The 14,363-nt window shown below is 57.9% G+C and overlaps 1 protein-coding gene across 1 annotated transcript in view; it reads left to right on the top strand.

The window, feature by feature from the left end:
* Window positions 1–12,256, top strand: part of TRIM67 (tripartite motif containing 67) — a 46,800-nt gene extending 34,544 nt beyond the window's left edge. The window contains exons 3-10 of the mRNA XM_065893732.1: window positions 706–828; window positions 1,647–1,757; window positions 3,164–3,323; window positions 4,831–4,976; window positions 7,633–7,771; window positions 8,842–9,145; window positions 10,875–11,037; window positions 12,191–12,256. Of these exons, the coding sequence (XP_065749804.1) occupies window positions 706–828; window positions 1,647–1,757; window positions 3,164–3,323; window positions 4,831–4,976; window positions 7,633–7,771; window positions 8,842–9,145; window positions 10,875–11,037; window positions 12,191–12,256 (1,212 nt within the window). The remainder of the gene's footprint in view (window positions 1–705; window positions 829–1,646; window positions 1,758–3,163; window positions 3,324–4,830; window positions 4,977–7,632; window positions 7,772–8,841; window positions 9,146–10,874; window positions 11,038–12,190) is intronic.
* The last annotated feature ends 2,107 nt before the right edge of the window (window positions 12,257–14,363 follow it).

Raw genomic sequence — 14,363 nt, 5'->3', positions numbered from 1 at the left:
CTCCTCCTCTTGTAAGGATGCCAGTCAGACTGGATCAGGGCCCAGCCTGATGACCTCATTTAACTTACTTCTTTCAAGGCGCTGTCTCCAAACACAGCCCCATTCTGAGGTCCTGGGGGTTAGGACTTCAAATAGGCACTTGGGGCAGGGGTGGGAGAGAACACCACCAGCCCATGACACGAGGTCTGAATCCAGGCTGACCTGAGTGATGTTGAAAGGTTTTTTTTGTTTTTTTTTTTTAAACTGAGAGAGTCCGATCCTACAGCAAGAACAGTGGGTTTTGTTTGTTTTACTGTTTTCTGATTAGAGAAAGCAAAAGTATGTTATAGAAATTTTGAAAAGTAGAGAATAACAGAAGTAAGAAAAGTTCACCAATATCTCAGCCCCTGAGGTGACGCCCTCGCCGTTTTGACACGTTGCTCCACTGCTTTACACACACACACGCACGTGCAGCTGCTCTTCTTCTTCTTCGGTCTCTCTCACGAGCTTTTCCCGTGGCACTGAAAACCCTCACAAACCCTCATGGTTTGGATGACTCTGAATATTCACTCCATCCTATAGATGTGCTGAGACTCACATGTGCACTGTTTCCGGTTCAATAACGGGACAGCTCACCCCGGGACGAGCTTGCTGGTGTGCCCCTGTGTCTCTCGTGCTGGCCACGTTTCCGAGTGTCTTCTCCCTAAAGCTCTGTGCATCCCGCAGGAGAACGGCCTGGACCACGAGGCCTGCCTGGTGGCTCAGTGTGACGCGCTGGTTGATGCTCTAACCCGGCAGAAAGCCAAGCTGCTTACCAAGATTACCAAAGAGAGGGAGAACAAGCTGAAGGTGGGTCCCCGGGTGGCCGATGCCCTCGGTCCCATCACGGCCTCCGAGCCGAGCTCGGGGGAGCGCGCAGTGTAGGCTCTGGGTCAGTGTTAGTTGAGTGAACAAACGAATGAACGAACGAACGAACGAACGAACGAATGAATGAATGGGGAGAGGAAGGGCTGAGCAAGTTGGCCCGGGACCTACGTACACTCGTGTCACTTTCCCTGAAGCAATCAGCACCCCTGCTCTCCCTCCAAAGCTTCTTCGGGCTTTCTGATGTCTGGTGCTCGCAGTGGTCAGCAGGGACACCACAGCCAGTGGCCACCGCGGCAGGGGGAGGCTTCCCCCCACTCGGCACTGGGTCCCCGGGCCAGGCAGGTGCCCCGTGAACACCCTGCCTTGACAGAAACTACTCACCTCATTGTCTGGGCTCGATCTATTCTACAGACATTTCCCAACTGAATCAGGAAATGTTACTTTCAAGGAAAGAAGGAGTGTGTGTTGGGGATGATCCATGGTTTACATGGAAAGCAGCCGAGCCCCTTGAGTTTCCACCCAACGAGTGAGACTGGGGCACCGGTCACTAGGAGGGTTTCAGAGGGTGCACGTTCTCTGCTTTTCTATCCAGAGTTCAGGAAGTTTGCTCTGTTGGGTGTGGCGACCCTGCTTGTTGGGAAGTGGGTCCATTTACCGCCCACGTAACGAGGGCACGTGGAGCTCAGGAACACAGCAGCAGCAGGAGAGGGTGCAAGGCAGCCGGGACCCATGCCGCTTGCCGCTGCAGCCGGGCTGCTGTTCCTCGATGAGACAGTTACTAGGGATACTTCTCGTGGCAGATGGTTTGGGACCAGATCAGTCACTGCACGCTGAAGCTGCGCCAGTCCACGGGGCTGATGGAGTACTGCCTAGAGGTGATCAAGGAGAACGACCCGTCCGGGTTTCTGCAGGTGAGCGGGCTGGGCATCGTTCCTCCAAATCCACTGCCATGCCCCAGACTAGCTGAGGTTCTAGGAAGGTCCCTCCCAGTGGCTTGGAGTGGAGCAGAATCTCCTGTGCTCAGCGATTCCAGAAGACCTAGGTTCTCTTCTTAGCTCTGCGTCTCACTAGCTGTGACCCTGGCTCTGTGTCATCCTTAAATGAGGAGATCAAACATCATAATCCCTAGGGCTGGAACGCCGTGCTTTCGTGCCTCGACTTGAAACCCCAGTTCAACATTTTCCCCACAGATGAGAAAAGACAGTCTTTGCCAATCAGGCTGGAAAGATTGCACAGGACGAAGTGAGTCAGAAGAATCCACATGACCCGTTCCCTCAGGATGCGGAGTCCTGCAGGTCTGGGCACGTGACCGCTGCCTGCAAAGCCAGTGCAGCCTTGCTGGGCATCCTTCCAGCAGCCAGTCTGACTCGGGGTCACGAGCACCTCTTGGGATCATGTGTGCGATTCAGACGGAAGCTCTGTCCTCCGTCTCTGGGGAACATGGTGAATCTCCTGGACTGGTCCCCAGCAAGGGTGCATGGGGTCATGGCTCTACAGGGACACGTGCAAATGTCTGAATGAGCAGGACTTGCCAGCAGAGGAGAACAGAGCTGTGGGTTTCATGCAGTGGGAGTTTGGAGCAGAAGCTGCAACACAACGTGGAGGAAACACAGTGGGAGGGAGGGAGCTTCACGCTCCTGGGGATGAAGGAGCTGCTTTCAGACCCTGGGACAAACCACTAGTATGTTTCAACTTGCAAAGTGCTAGATCTAGCAAAAGAGGTAGAGTGAAGACTGTTTTTGTATATTAAAAGTACTGGGCTTCCCTGGTGGCGCAGTGGTTGAGCGTCCGCCTGCCGTTGCAGGGGACGCGGGTTCGTGCCCCGGTCCGGGAAGATCCCACATTGCCGCGGAGCGGCTGGGCCCGTGAGCCATGGCCGCAGAGCCTGCGCGTCCGGAGCCTGTGCTCCGCAACGGGAGAGGCCACAGCAGTGAGAGGCCCGCGTACCGCAAAAAAAAACAAGTACTGGACTTCCCTAGCGGTCCGCTGGTTAGAACTCCGCGCTTCCACTGCAGGGGGCGTGGTTTTGATCCCTGGTCGGGAAAGACCACCATGACGTGCAGTGCGGCCAAAATAAATTTAAAAATTCTTTTAAAAAGTATCATTTGCTTCACAAAAGGGTTTAGCCTGAAACAGCAAGTGCTTCTTTACGTTTAACATGACTAAGCTGTTAAAAGATGATCTCTGCCAGGGCGTGAGTGGGCATGCTTAGCCACCGCAGCCCCCTGAGCCCACAAAGTCCCTGTCCCTTCCTTACCCCCTGCTACGCTATTTCCCCTTTGCACGTGGAAACCCTAAACTCTGTGCTTCCTTTAAGATCTCGGACGCCCTGATCAAGCGTGTCCAGGTGTCTCAAGAGCAGTGGGTCAAAGGTGCCCTGGAGCCGAAGGTGTCTGCAGAGTTTGAACTGACCTTGGACAGCGGGCCACTGCTGCAGGCCATCCACCAACTGGACTTCATTCAGATGAAATGTAGGGGTGAGCCGTGGTTGGCCCAGTTCAGGTGATGCTTCTTCTGGAAGAGGCGTCCACTCTGCAGTGCGGCTTAGTGCCATCAGGAGACTTGTGACACTGCTGTGACCCAGAGTGGGAGGGGGGGACGCCTGAGTCGCAGACCTGGGTTCAGATCCCAGCTCAGCGACCCTCGAGCTGGGTGACCTCTGTGGGTAGCACCCAGCCTGGGCCAACCTTTTCCCGTTGGTGAAAGAGGATCATTTGTTCATTCAGAGACACCTGTCGAGTGTCTCCCACGTGCCAGGCACCATCCCAGGTGCTCAGGACACAGCCGTGAGCAAGTGTACAGACTCCCTCACTAGACGGAGCTGATATTTAGAGAAAGAAATAGATAACACATCGATAATACAATACAACAGGTAGTGTAATGTAAACTGATAGTGGCAGGTGGGACAAACAAGGTGCCTTTTGAGAAGGGGGCATTAGTAGACATGGGTGTGGGGGGGAGATACTTTGAGGTGAGGAGGAAAGAGATGTAAGGTAAGGGAAGAACATTCCAGAAGGCCGAGGGGTGGTGAGTGCAAAGGCCCTGAGGCAGATATAAGTGTTCTGTGTTCCAAGAAGAGCGAGAAGGTCAGAGGTGAGAGCAGACGGGAGAAGGTGGTGGATCGTAGCGGTGAGTTCAGAGACCCACGGGGGACACGAGCTAAGGGTTAAGTAAAGTTTGCATAACTTTCCCCAGGTTACAAAATTAGCAAGTGACGTCCCCCTGCCTCTCCAGAGACGTTAAGGGTACATTCAGGAGGGGGAATGAAGCTCTTTGGTGTTTTTAGACCGATATATCCAAGGGCTGAGTGCCATACCTACAGAATCTGTGAACTCAGGAAAATCCTGACTTGCAAAACGTGTGGCCGTTTTTAAACCAGAGACACCCAGTCCCTTGTGCATCTCTGTGCTTTCTCCCGTACTCAGTTTGCACCTCCCGATCTCACCTTAATCGAACTTATGAAACACTTGACTCAAATCCCTAATTCCACGGGTTGACTGCCTGATACTGTAAGATGGCCTCTCCTTCCGGCATCTAGTTCCCTGGGCCTTTAAAATGCTTCCAGACAAAGGTTGCAGTGGGTCTTTGCATTTTGCCCTTCCCCGTCCCCGAGAGCATCTTCCGGGCCCCAGGTGTGAGCTGCTTGCTGCCCTGTGCAGAGGGTCTGCAGAGGCCGGGCGGCAAGTCCTCGCCAGCTGCTCATGGGGCTGAGTCAAAACCAGTGATTCTTAGTGGGCAGGTAGGCAAGGGGCAGCTCTTCCTCAGGGCTCCAGACCCAGAGGGGTGGAGGCACCTGCCAGGCCTCTCCCAGCCCCAGATCCCAGGACCCCCGTCCAGGGTTGAGAAGCACACTGAGCTGTGCCCACGAGCAGCCAGGAGTGACGCAGGGTGGCCACCTTTCCTCCTGGGGTGCGGCCGGGTCCACGCGGCCGCCCTGTGCCCTGCAGGGGTTTGTGCACTAAAGCCCACCTGTCCCCGTCACAGTGCCGCCCGTGCCCCTGCTGCAGCTGGAGAAGTGCTGCACCCGGAACAACAGCGTCACCCTGGCCTGGAGGACGCCGCCCTTCACCCACAGCACCGTGGACGGCTACATCCTGGAGCTGGACGACGGAGACGGGGGCCAGTTCCGGGTGAGGCCCCGCTGCTTGCCGGGGGGAACTTGCGCTGTCCCAGCCTCTGCACCAGCCCAGGGGGCTGCCCTTAGCGCTGATGCCACCAGCGAGGGCATCGGCCCCCAGGACGCAGAGCAAGTGGGCCCGGGCTCATGGGATGTGGGGCTTCTCTACCGAGGGCTGGGTCTGCGCAGGCAGAGGCGGCGGCCACAGAAAGTTCTGGATGGTTTTTCTGTGAAGACTGACACAGGTTGGAGGCCGAGGTAGAGCTCCGAAAAGGTGTCCCCCGCGGTACCCACTTCCCAGTCGGCCCAGCAGCGCAGTGGTATCTGGTCAATTCAGTGATTGCCTTGCCCAATTCAGTGATTAGTTCACCTGGCAAGGTGGGAAGACACCTGAGAAATGTTTGTTGGGTTGGGGTGACCGTCTACGTTCATGTCCCAAATGATGAAATCTGTGTGGACAGTAAATACGCTTAGCGAGTCACAAGTGCGTCTTCTAGTCTCAGCCCGTGGTAGCAAACCTGGACGGCTCCCACCCCAAGCCAGCGCCCTAACACATCTCTACCGCGAGACGGCACACAGTGAAGTTCAGGCTCCCGTCCAGTCGTTGTGTTGACAGGAACACCAGGGAGTACAAACTCTGGGTCTGCTGAGAGCTCCACCTTTCTGTCCCCGAGAGACTAAATAAAGACTCGTTCTAACAAACCAGCGCAGTCATAACAATTCTCATACTTATTCTCCTGGGAAGTGGCACCCATTCAACGTCTCTTGCCAACGGTCAATATTCTCTTTGTTTCCCTCAACTGGATTGATGCCTCTGTCTTGTCTTTTCTTGTTTCAAGAATTTCAGAGTTGGGGGAAATCACTGCAGTACTCCCTTGGGAATAATTGAGTCCCTGGGGATATGGGCTCTTTAGTGAGAAGCTGAGGTTGCTTTGGCCAGGAATAGTGGGTCATACACCGGGTCCAGAACCTCAGCCGTTCCGGTCGTGCAGATGAGCTAGGAACTGACAGAGCTCCCTGACTAACCAGAAACCGGGAGGAGAGCTTATGGTCTTGAAACGGGAAGAAAGAGGAGACTGTTTGAGATATTAAACGCAGCAGCCAGGACTTCCCTGGTGGCGCAGTGGTTAAGGATCCGCCTTCCAATGCAGGGGACACGGGTTTGAGCCCTGATCCGGGAAGATCCCACATGCCGCGGAGCAACTAAGCCCTCTAGAGCCCGCGAGCCACACTCCTGAGCCCGCGTGCCACAACTACTGAAGTCCGCACACCTAGAGCCTGTGCCCCACAATAAGAGAAGCCACTGCAATGAGAAGCCCGCGCACCGCAACGAAGAGTAGCCCCCGCTCGCCACAACTAGAGAAAGCCCGCACGCTGCAACGAAGACCCAATGCAGCCAAAACTAAATATAAAATAAATAAATCTTTAAAAAATAAAAATAAAAGAAGCAGCCACAGGGCTGAACTGAAGATGGCTTCTCCCCTTTGAAGCATGACCACTAACAAAAGCTCCACCCAAGGGCTAGAATTTATGAGAAACCATGTGTTATAGTGGGAAAAGCGTGGACGCTGAATGCAGACAGACCTGGATTTGAACGCTGGCTTCTAAATGGATTAACTGTGATCTTGGGCAAGTTGCCTACCTTCTCTGAGTATCCTTGTGAATAAAATAATGAAAATAATAGCAATGTCCCAGGGTAGTATGAGGATTAAGATGTCTTATACAGGGACTTTCCTGGCGGTCCAGTGGGTAAGACTCCGTGCTCCCAGTGCAGGGGTCCCGGGTTCAATCCTTAGATCCTGCATGCATGCCGCAACTAAGAAGTCCGCAGGCCGCAATGAAGGTCCTGCGTGCCGCAACTAAGACCCTGCTGCAGCCAGAATAATAATAACATAAATAAATAAACATTTTTTGAAAAGATGCCGTATACAATGCCTGGCACACAGCTACTATTATCAGTAACTTGGAAAAACAAATGAAGAGAAACACCCCTAAGTAATCAAGCAGATGTTTTAGACTAAGCTGAATGTAATGCCATAGGTGAGGTGTGAGGCTATGCATTTGGGGGAAGTTAATAGGACAGAGTAAGTTTGAAGTAAACGGGAAACAAAGTAAATGTTCTAGAAAAGGATCTTTGGGGGCCGATGCAGAAATGTCCCACCCTCTGGGGAGGCCAGGAAAAAAGCAGCAACTTGAACCACCTGCGCCTGGCCAACGCCCTTCCTCCATCTGCTTTTTCCCATCATGTGTGATGACCCTTCCCTTTCAAATATCTTTTGTTTTGTTTATTTAGATGCTCAGCCCATGTTTTTTCTAACCTAATTTCCCACTGGAAACCTCTCACTCCAATCGAGAAGGAAGTGGGGTTTTCAGCAGCCCCACTCCCGGGCTCCGGAGTTCTGTCCGTCCGGCCTCTCCTCTGCGGAGGCAGGACGGTCTCGGGCAGCATCCCGGCTACCGCGCCTCATACCTTCGCAGGAGAGGGCCCATCAGCCAATAGGAAGAGTTTGTGTCCAACTTGGACGTGGCCTGAGACTCGGCCACCACGTGTCCAAAATCTCCTTATTAATAACTCTTTGGGGATGCCAGCACTCTTGATGTCACCGTGCGGCTAAGAGAAATTTTCCACATAACGGAGGCGCCTGACGAGCCGTCTGGGTCTCTTCCAGGAGGTGTACGTCGGCAAGGAGACCCTGTGCACCATCGACGGCCTTCACTTCAACAGCACCTACAATGCCAGGGTCAAGGCTTTCAACTCCTCTGGCGTCGGGCCCTACAGTAAGACTGTCGTCCTGCAGACGTCCGACGGTGAGCCCTGGGGTGTCTCGGGGGAAACAGATTGAGGCCCAACCCACACAGACGGGCAGACAGACAAGGGAAATCTGTGAGCTGCTCATGAGGGAGCGTGAGGGAGTGGCGGAAACAGGTGAGTCTGTCTCTTCCAGCCCCGCCTCTGCTCCGCTCACCTGGCTCCATATGCCTCACCTCCCTGCCCCCCAGCCACGAAGGAAAGAGACACTCCTTCACCCCATTTGCTGGAGCTGGGAAGGGAAGCTAGGAGTTGAGAGGCACAGGGAGGCTAAACTCCCACTTTCGAGGGGCCGAGAGCGGGTAGGACGGTCCCAGAGAAGAGAAGGCATGCGGCTGCCAGAGAGGAACCTACCCCCTCGAATACCCAGCGCGAGAGCTCAGATCTGAGGCGGGCCCACGCGCTTCATCCTTTCAGGTTTCAGGCAACAAGAGCACGTCGGCGTTCCGCGGGATTTTGATCATCCGAGTCCTTGGCGTCGAGGGACGATGTAGGGGGTCCCAGGACGGTGCCAGCCCTGTGTTTAGTGTCATTGTTTATCCCAGCACGTCCTCTGGGGAACACGTGACAGCCTGGACTGTCTCCCAGGGACAGGAGCAGATGATGCTTTCCCCCCGCAGATGGGTTCACCAGCTGTGTGCCCACGGGGGCCCTCGCCTGCCAGCGGGCTGTGAAGTGGAGCCTGGAGCTCTGGGGCTTTGGTGACCTCACTTCACCTCTCTGCGTCTCAAATCCCCCTCCCACGAGGTGGGGTCTGGATATCTACTCCCCCTCACTCATAACAGTGCCCGAAGCTTGCAGAAGGGGCTTAGAAACCAAGATTCCACGAAAGCATTTAGACTGGGGGCCTGAATGTCTGTGTTCATGGGTTGGGTTCATGGGATTGGGATCTTGGATGAACACAGAGGAGAGAACGTGAGTGTGTGTGTGTGTGTGTGTGTGTGAATCGCACAGGGAAGAACATTCGACACCGGGTGCCCGCTTCCTGAGAGATGCCAGTGGGTCTGTGTCTCCGAGCCCAGGTCACAGGCTGCCACTCACCCTGCGCCTCTTGCCCCTTCCTTTGCAGTGGCCTGGTTCACGTTTGACCCCAACTCTGGGCACCGGGACATCATTTTATCCAACGACAACCAGACGGCCACCTGCAGCAGCTACGATGACCGGGTGGTGCTGGGCACGGCGGCCTTCTCCAAGGGCGTGCATTACTGGGAGCTGCACGTGGACCGCTACGACAACCACCCAGACCCCGCCTTCGGGGTGGCCAGGGCCAGTGTGGGCAAGGACATGATGCTGGGCAAGGACGACAAGGCCTGGGCCATGTACGTGGACAGCAACCGCAGCTGGTTCATGCACTGCAGCTCCCACACCAACAGGTGCGTGAGCGCCCGGCCTCCCTGTCGCCGGGCTTAGGGATGAGAGCCCTTCTGCTGTTCCCACGTTCTGGGGTCGGGAATGGCGGGTGGTGTTTTCGGCCACTTTGGCGTCCAGCTTCCAGGGAGAAGCGAGCGCTGGCCCGCAGCGCAGAGGGGGGACCGGACAGAGTCTAGAGCACAGCAGAGCCAGCGGGTGTGCAGGCCGCTCAGCGAGCCCCGCGCCTGGGTTCCGCCGCCCCTCCGCTCTGCTTTCCTCCACACCCGTCAGCCCAGCAGGGCTGTGAATCATCCCGGCGGGAGGTGCGGCACCCTTGGGGCGCTCCTTGCTGGTGGCTCTGTCCCGGGCACCCCCAGCACTGCCTCACCCTGAGCCCGGCCCTGGCAGTGGTGTCACCAGGCTGGACACGGGAAACTCCCATGCTGGGGGGACGGGCCCTCTGGGGCTGCCCTGGCCAAGGAACCCACAAATGGAGGGTTGTGACCCTCAGAGCTGCCTGCTTGCTGTGGGGTTTCCTTCCCAGTCTGCTGAGGGCCTTCTCCCCAGCGGGCAGAGGCGAGGGGCCCCGAGAGGCCGACCTCCCTGCACGCCAGCGCTGGGCAAGGTCAGCTCTGGGGGCTTTCGATGCTCTGGGCCCACCTGCAGCTCTGCAAATGGCCCCAGGGGTCCTGGTCTGGGGCAGGGACTTGCCTGAGGATCCTCGGGGTGGGGTTGGGGCCTTCCCACCTGCCTTTTCACTGGCCTTGACCGTCTCTCCAGAGGCAGCTCTGCGCGGGCGCTGCGGACTGCCTGCTCACAGACCGCGCAGGGGCCGAGTCTGGGCCCAGCAGCTCCGTCTCTACTTGCTTAGGCCACGCAGGCGCCCAGATACACTGGGACGGGCGTAACAAGAGAGAGCAGGTGCGGAGCTTTCTTTGTGCCCCATGCTGTGGGAAGCCCCTGGCTCCTGTGGTTCCATCTGGGCCCTGGGAAAGTGCGACTGTGATCGCCATTTTGCAGATTATGAGATTGGGGCGTAAGGCTGATGCTCAAGTCACAGGACTCACTAGAGGCGGTGTCAGGGTTTAACTCAGGATGCCGGCTCCAGTTCCGGGGGGCAGGGGCGGGGCGGAGCGGTCGGGGCTGGGCCGGGGGACCCTGGGGAAGGCTGCCGCTTGGGCGGGGTCATTACCGCCACCTGGTGGTCAGCATCTGAACAGCACCAACAGGCCCGCTGCCAGTTCCCTTCCCCACCGGCGGGCTCCTGCCCTGGGGGGCCCGGCTCACCCTCCGGGAAACCCGCCCTCTGAAAACACCCAGCGAGCGCTGCTCGCCGTTTCCCGTGCTCCCAGCCCACCATCAGCCTCCCAGTCAGGAAAGGACAAGGATGGTTTGGTGATCCGAGCAGAGCAGCCAGTGGCAAGGCCGGCCGACCTCAGCCCCAGCCAAGGGAGGGGACGGCCCGACGGCCTCGGCCCGCCCGCCCCGGTGCTGCCCGCCTAAGGACCGGCCCCGCCCGGTGGAGGCGAATCCCAGCCACCACGAAATGGAGCCTCGCAGCAGGTGTCAGGAGCGTCACGACGCACGCCCTGTGCCCCGCCGAAGGTCACCGTGGGATGGCCAGCGCCCTGCCCCGCCGCGAGGGCTGTGTTTTTAGGCGAGGGTACCCGGCGTGCGTCGTGACGCACGTGCGTCTGCCCCCCACCCCATATACCTCCCGTCCTCACCTACGTGTCGGGCTCCTCTTCCCAGGACGGAAGGCGGCGTGTGCAAGGGGGCCACCGTGGGCGTGCTACTGGACCTGAACGAGCACACCCTGACCTTCTTCATTAACGGGCAGCAGCAGGGCCCTACGGCCTTCAGCCACGTGGACGGCGTCTTCATGCCGGCCCTCAGCCTCAACCGCAACGTGCAGGTACCGCGTACCCTCCAGGTCAGGGCCCGTCTGCCGCCCCGGGCCCCGGCCCCGCTGCCCGTGGGCCTCCAAAGTGCGCCGGGCAGAGGGGGCTCTAAAGAAGCCGCCCGCGGTGCCGTCCAGGCAGGGAGCTTACCCACCGGCCCACCTGGGCATCCCCTGGAGACGCTCCTCTCCGGCATGATGTTTTCTTGCTTGTCCGCTTGAAAGGAGCAGAGGCTCTAAGTGGCGGCTTCGGGGAGGGGTGTGAAGGGGACGGGTGACAGGCAGGGTGGAGAGGGCCAGGGAGGGTGGAGGAGGGAGGCAAGTCCTTCTTCCATGTTCTGGGAGAGAGGAAGGTCGGTGCCCCTGCCCGGCGTGGGCCCTGATGGCCCGGGGTGTGCCGGGCCTCCACGTGGCTTTCCCCCGAGAGGAGAGACCGAACTGAGGCGGGACCTCTCCTAAGGGTTCCCTCTCACCCTCCCTGTCCCTCTGGCTCCTGCGTGAAGCAGGCAGCCCCTCAGGGCCAGGCCCAGTCCTGGGGGCTGCGGGGGTACCGCCGGCCCAGGAGGCCCGACACACCCAGAGGCAAAAATGGGAGCCCGGTGAGGGTGTGAGGGAAGCTTGGAGAGTAGCGTGGAGCAGGGTGCCAGCCTTTGTTCCTGGCACACTGCTCCTCCCCCCGGGAGGTATATGGGGTGGGGGGCAGAGGCCTGCTTTGCGGTGCCCACTGACCCTGAATATTGTCACTTACTGATTGATTTGTACCTCCAGTCCTTGCAAAAGGGCTTTGAGGCAGCCTGAAATATGGGCTGTTCTTCCACAGGGTTCATAGAACAGATATAGGAGAGGAAAGAGGGCCATGGAAAGAAAGCAGAAACGCATGTAATAAACCCAGAGCCCCAGTCCCCCGACTGTAAGAGAGCATCAGCCTTGCCGGGGCTCCTGGCAGTGGGGGCGGCATGAAAGAGGCAACGACCAGCTCCTGGGGCGGACGCCCGGGCCTGATGTCAGTGAGGCCGAGCATGATGAACAGCTGACTCCACAGCACAGAGAAGGCGGGCTGCTGCCCGTGGGGGTCCCGGAGCAGAGGGCGGCACAGCCGCTGAGCTGTCTGCGCTCAGGGCTCACGGGCAGCAGCTCCCGCCCTCGCTCACCGCATCTTCTTTTCCAGGTCACCCTGCACACGGGATTGGAAGTGCCAACCAACCTGGGACGGCCAAAGCTGCCGGGCAAGTAGCCTCCCAGGCCCTGCTCTGCACGGCTGTCCCTCACTGCACTCACATAACCCCGAGGGCAGCACAGCCACATCTTGGGTGCAACCCAGCAGCCACGGAGCATCTTAGAGACCCGCTTTCTTTGGGGGACGGAGGCCCCAGTCAGTGGTGAACACGGGAGTGTGTTTCCCCTCGTTCCACCGGCCGTTACAAATACGAAGAGGGACCTTTCTCAAGGGAGCAAGGAAGTGTTCGGGGTTTCATTTTGTTTCCTGCCTTCCGATTTAGAAGCTTGTCTTTTTGGGGGGCAAGAGGAGAGCAGGCTCTGAGACGTGAATCCTGAGAGCGGGAGGCGGCGGGCGGGGGGGGGGGGCGCTCGGGAATCTCGTGGCCTCAGTGTCAAGTCTTCGCCTTCAGAGAACCAAGGGTGCAGGTTCCCATCTTTGCCAGGAAACGTTGTTATCCTTTAGCTTTTCGGTTCTGGAGTCTTCAGTACGTTATGCCACTTGCAGACCTAATCCAGGATGGATAGAGAGGGATGTTAATCATTCATCATGATCTTTGCCGCTCTCGTTGAACTGTTGAGAACTTTTTTAAAATAGTTTCCTTAGGTCCTTCATTAGTCCACCAACCTCTCTCTCTTACACACACACACACACACACACCAGTCTGCTACAATTCACTCAGTTCTTAAACACAAAAGAAAACACTGGAATCTGAAGCACTGTGTGAAGAGTCTCCACCTGGTGATGGCTTTTTCGGGAGCTGGCCCCCCACGACGTTTGCTGCAAACCCGTTACTCTTCCGAGCTCAGAGGCTCTCAGACTCATGAGTGTATGAGATGGGAGTCCCTGGGGAAGTTTCTTATACTCAGCCCACCTTCACTTTGAGACCATCTACTGTCAACGTGAAAGCATCGCGAGAGCAAAAGGTGGCCCCGATGGCAGGGGAGGCTCTGCCCTGACGGGGCGGGCAGGGCTCTGCAGGAGGCAGGAAACAGAAGACGTCATGTTCCTGGTCTCCCTGCTTGCCCGCCAGCCCGGGTGTGCGGAGTCCACGTGGCCAGGGCGGGGCTCTGGGGTGAGCCCTTCCCTGCCTGCTGGGAACACTAACCTTCTCCCTTGAGTCTGCAGCCCGCTGCAGGGTCTGAGCCCGGAGCCGGCCGCCCGTCCTGGCCCCGGAGCCCTTCCCCCTCCTCCCGGGTCTCTTCTTCCTTGACCTCCACCGCCTCCATCTCCAACTGGTAGTACGCCGTTCTCTCTCCTTTTTAAAAGAATATATTTTATCAAGCATTCTTTTTGAGGTCGAGGGGTAACTTGTCTATTTGCTGGATTGGATTTTTATAAAACTTAGCCCGGAAACCGGCACCAACTGTGTTTACTCAGTTCACTCACTTCTACCTGCTTGTTTAGACGCTGCACTTGCTTTCTGAGTCAGCCCGGCCAGTGCTGTGTAAATCCTACCCTCTATTCAGCAGATCCGACAATCCTACCTCAAGCTCCCGCTCCCAGACGGGGGGTGGCCTGCGAGGCCGGCTGCCCCGCGTCTGCAGGGGCCGCCTGGTGCTGTATTCAAGCCCCCGCCGCCCAGGCCCTGGCAACCACCTGCTTGGTGGAGTCGAGGTCTTGCCCCGTCCTCATCGTCCGGCGAGTGGCTCCCAGGGCACTCCCGCATCCCGCCCCGAAGCCCTGGCCAGAGCCCAGCAGGTGATGCGCAGGGCCCGGCGCCCCGGCCGCCTGCCCCGTCTCTGCTTCCACTGCCCTTCCGTCTCACTCCTGGGCCACGGCCCCGGCAGCCTCGGCTTGGAGGGTATGGAAAGTTCCTGAAGGTTGGAGGAACCGGAGGAGGCACAGCCTTCCCGGGGCCAAGGGAGCCGTGGCCATTAGGGCCAGAGGCGTCGGCTTTGGGATGTGTCTTTTGGGAAAGATGAGCTCGTCGGTCCCGAGGTGGGCCGGGCCGGTGGAATTGGCTCTTTTCGGTGGAGTCTGAGTGAAAGGCTGGGGAGCTCCCAGGATCATGGAAGCCGTGTGACCATGTGGCCCTGGCCCTGCGTCTTCGGGGAGCTCCTGGGCATCAGCCTGGACTTGGTACCAGCCTTCGGAGAGCCAGCACCTCGGTCAGAGGGAGATG

Source organism: Phocoena phocoena, chromosome 16 (assembly GCF_963924675.1).
Source record: "Phocoena phocoena chromosome 16, mPhoPho1.1, whole genome shotgun sequence".
Taxonomy (NCBI): Eukaryota; Metazoa; Chordata; class Mammalia; order Artiodactyla; family Phocoenidae; genus Phocoena; species Phocoena phocoena.
Note: the sequence above shows the minus strand (reverse complement) of the source record. Positions and strands in the feature narration are given on the sequence as shown.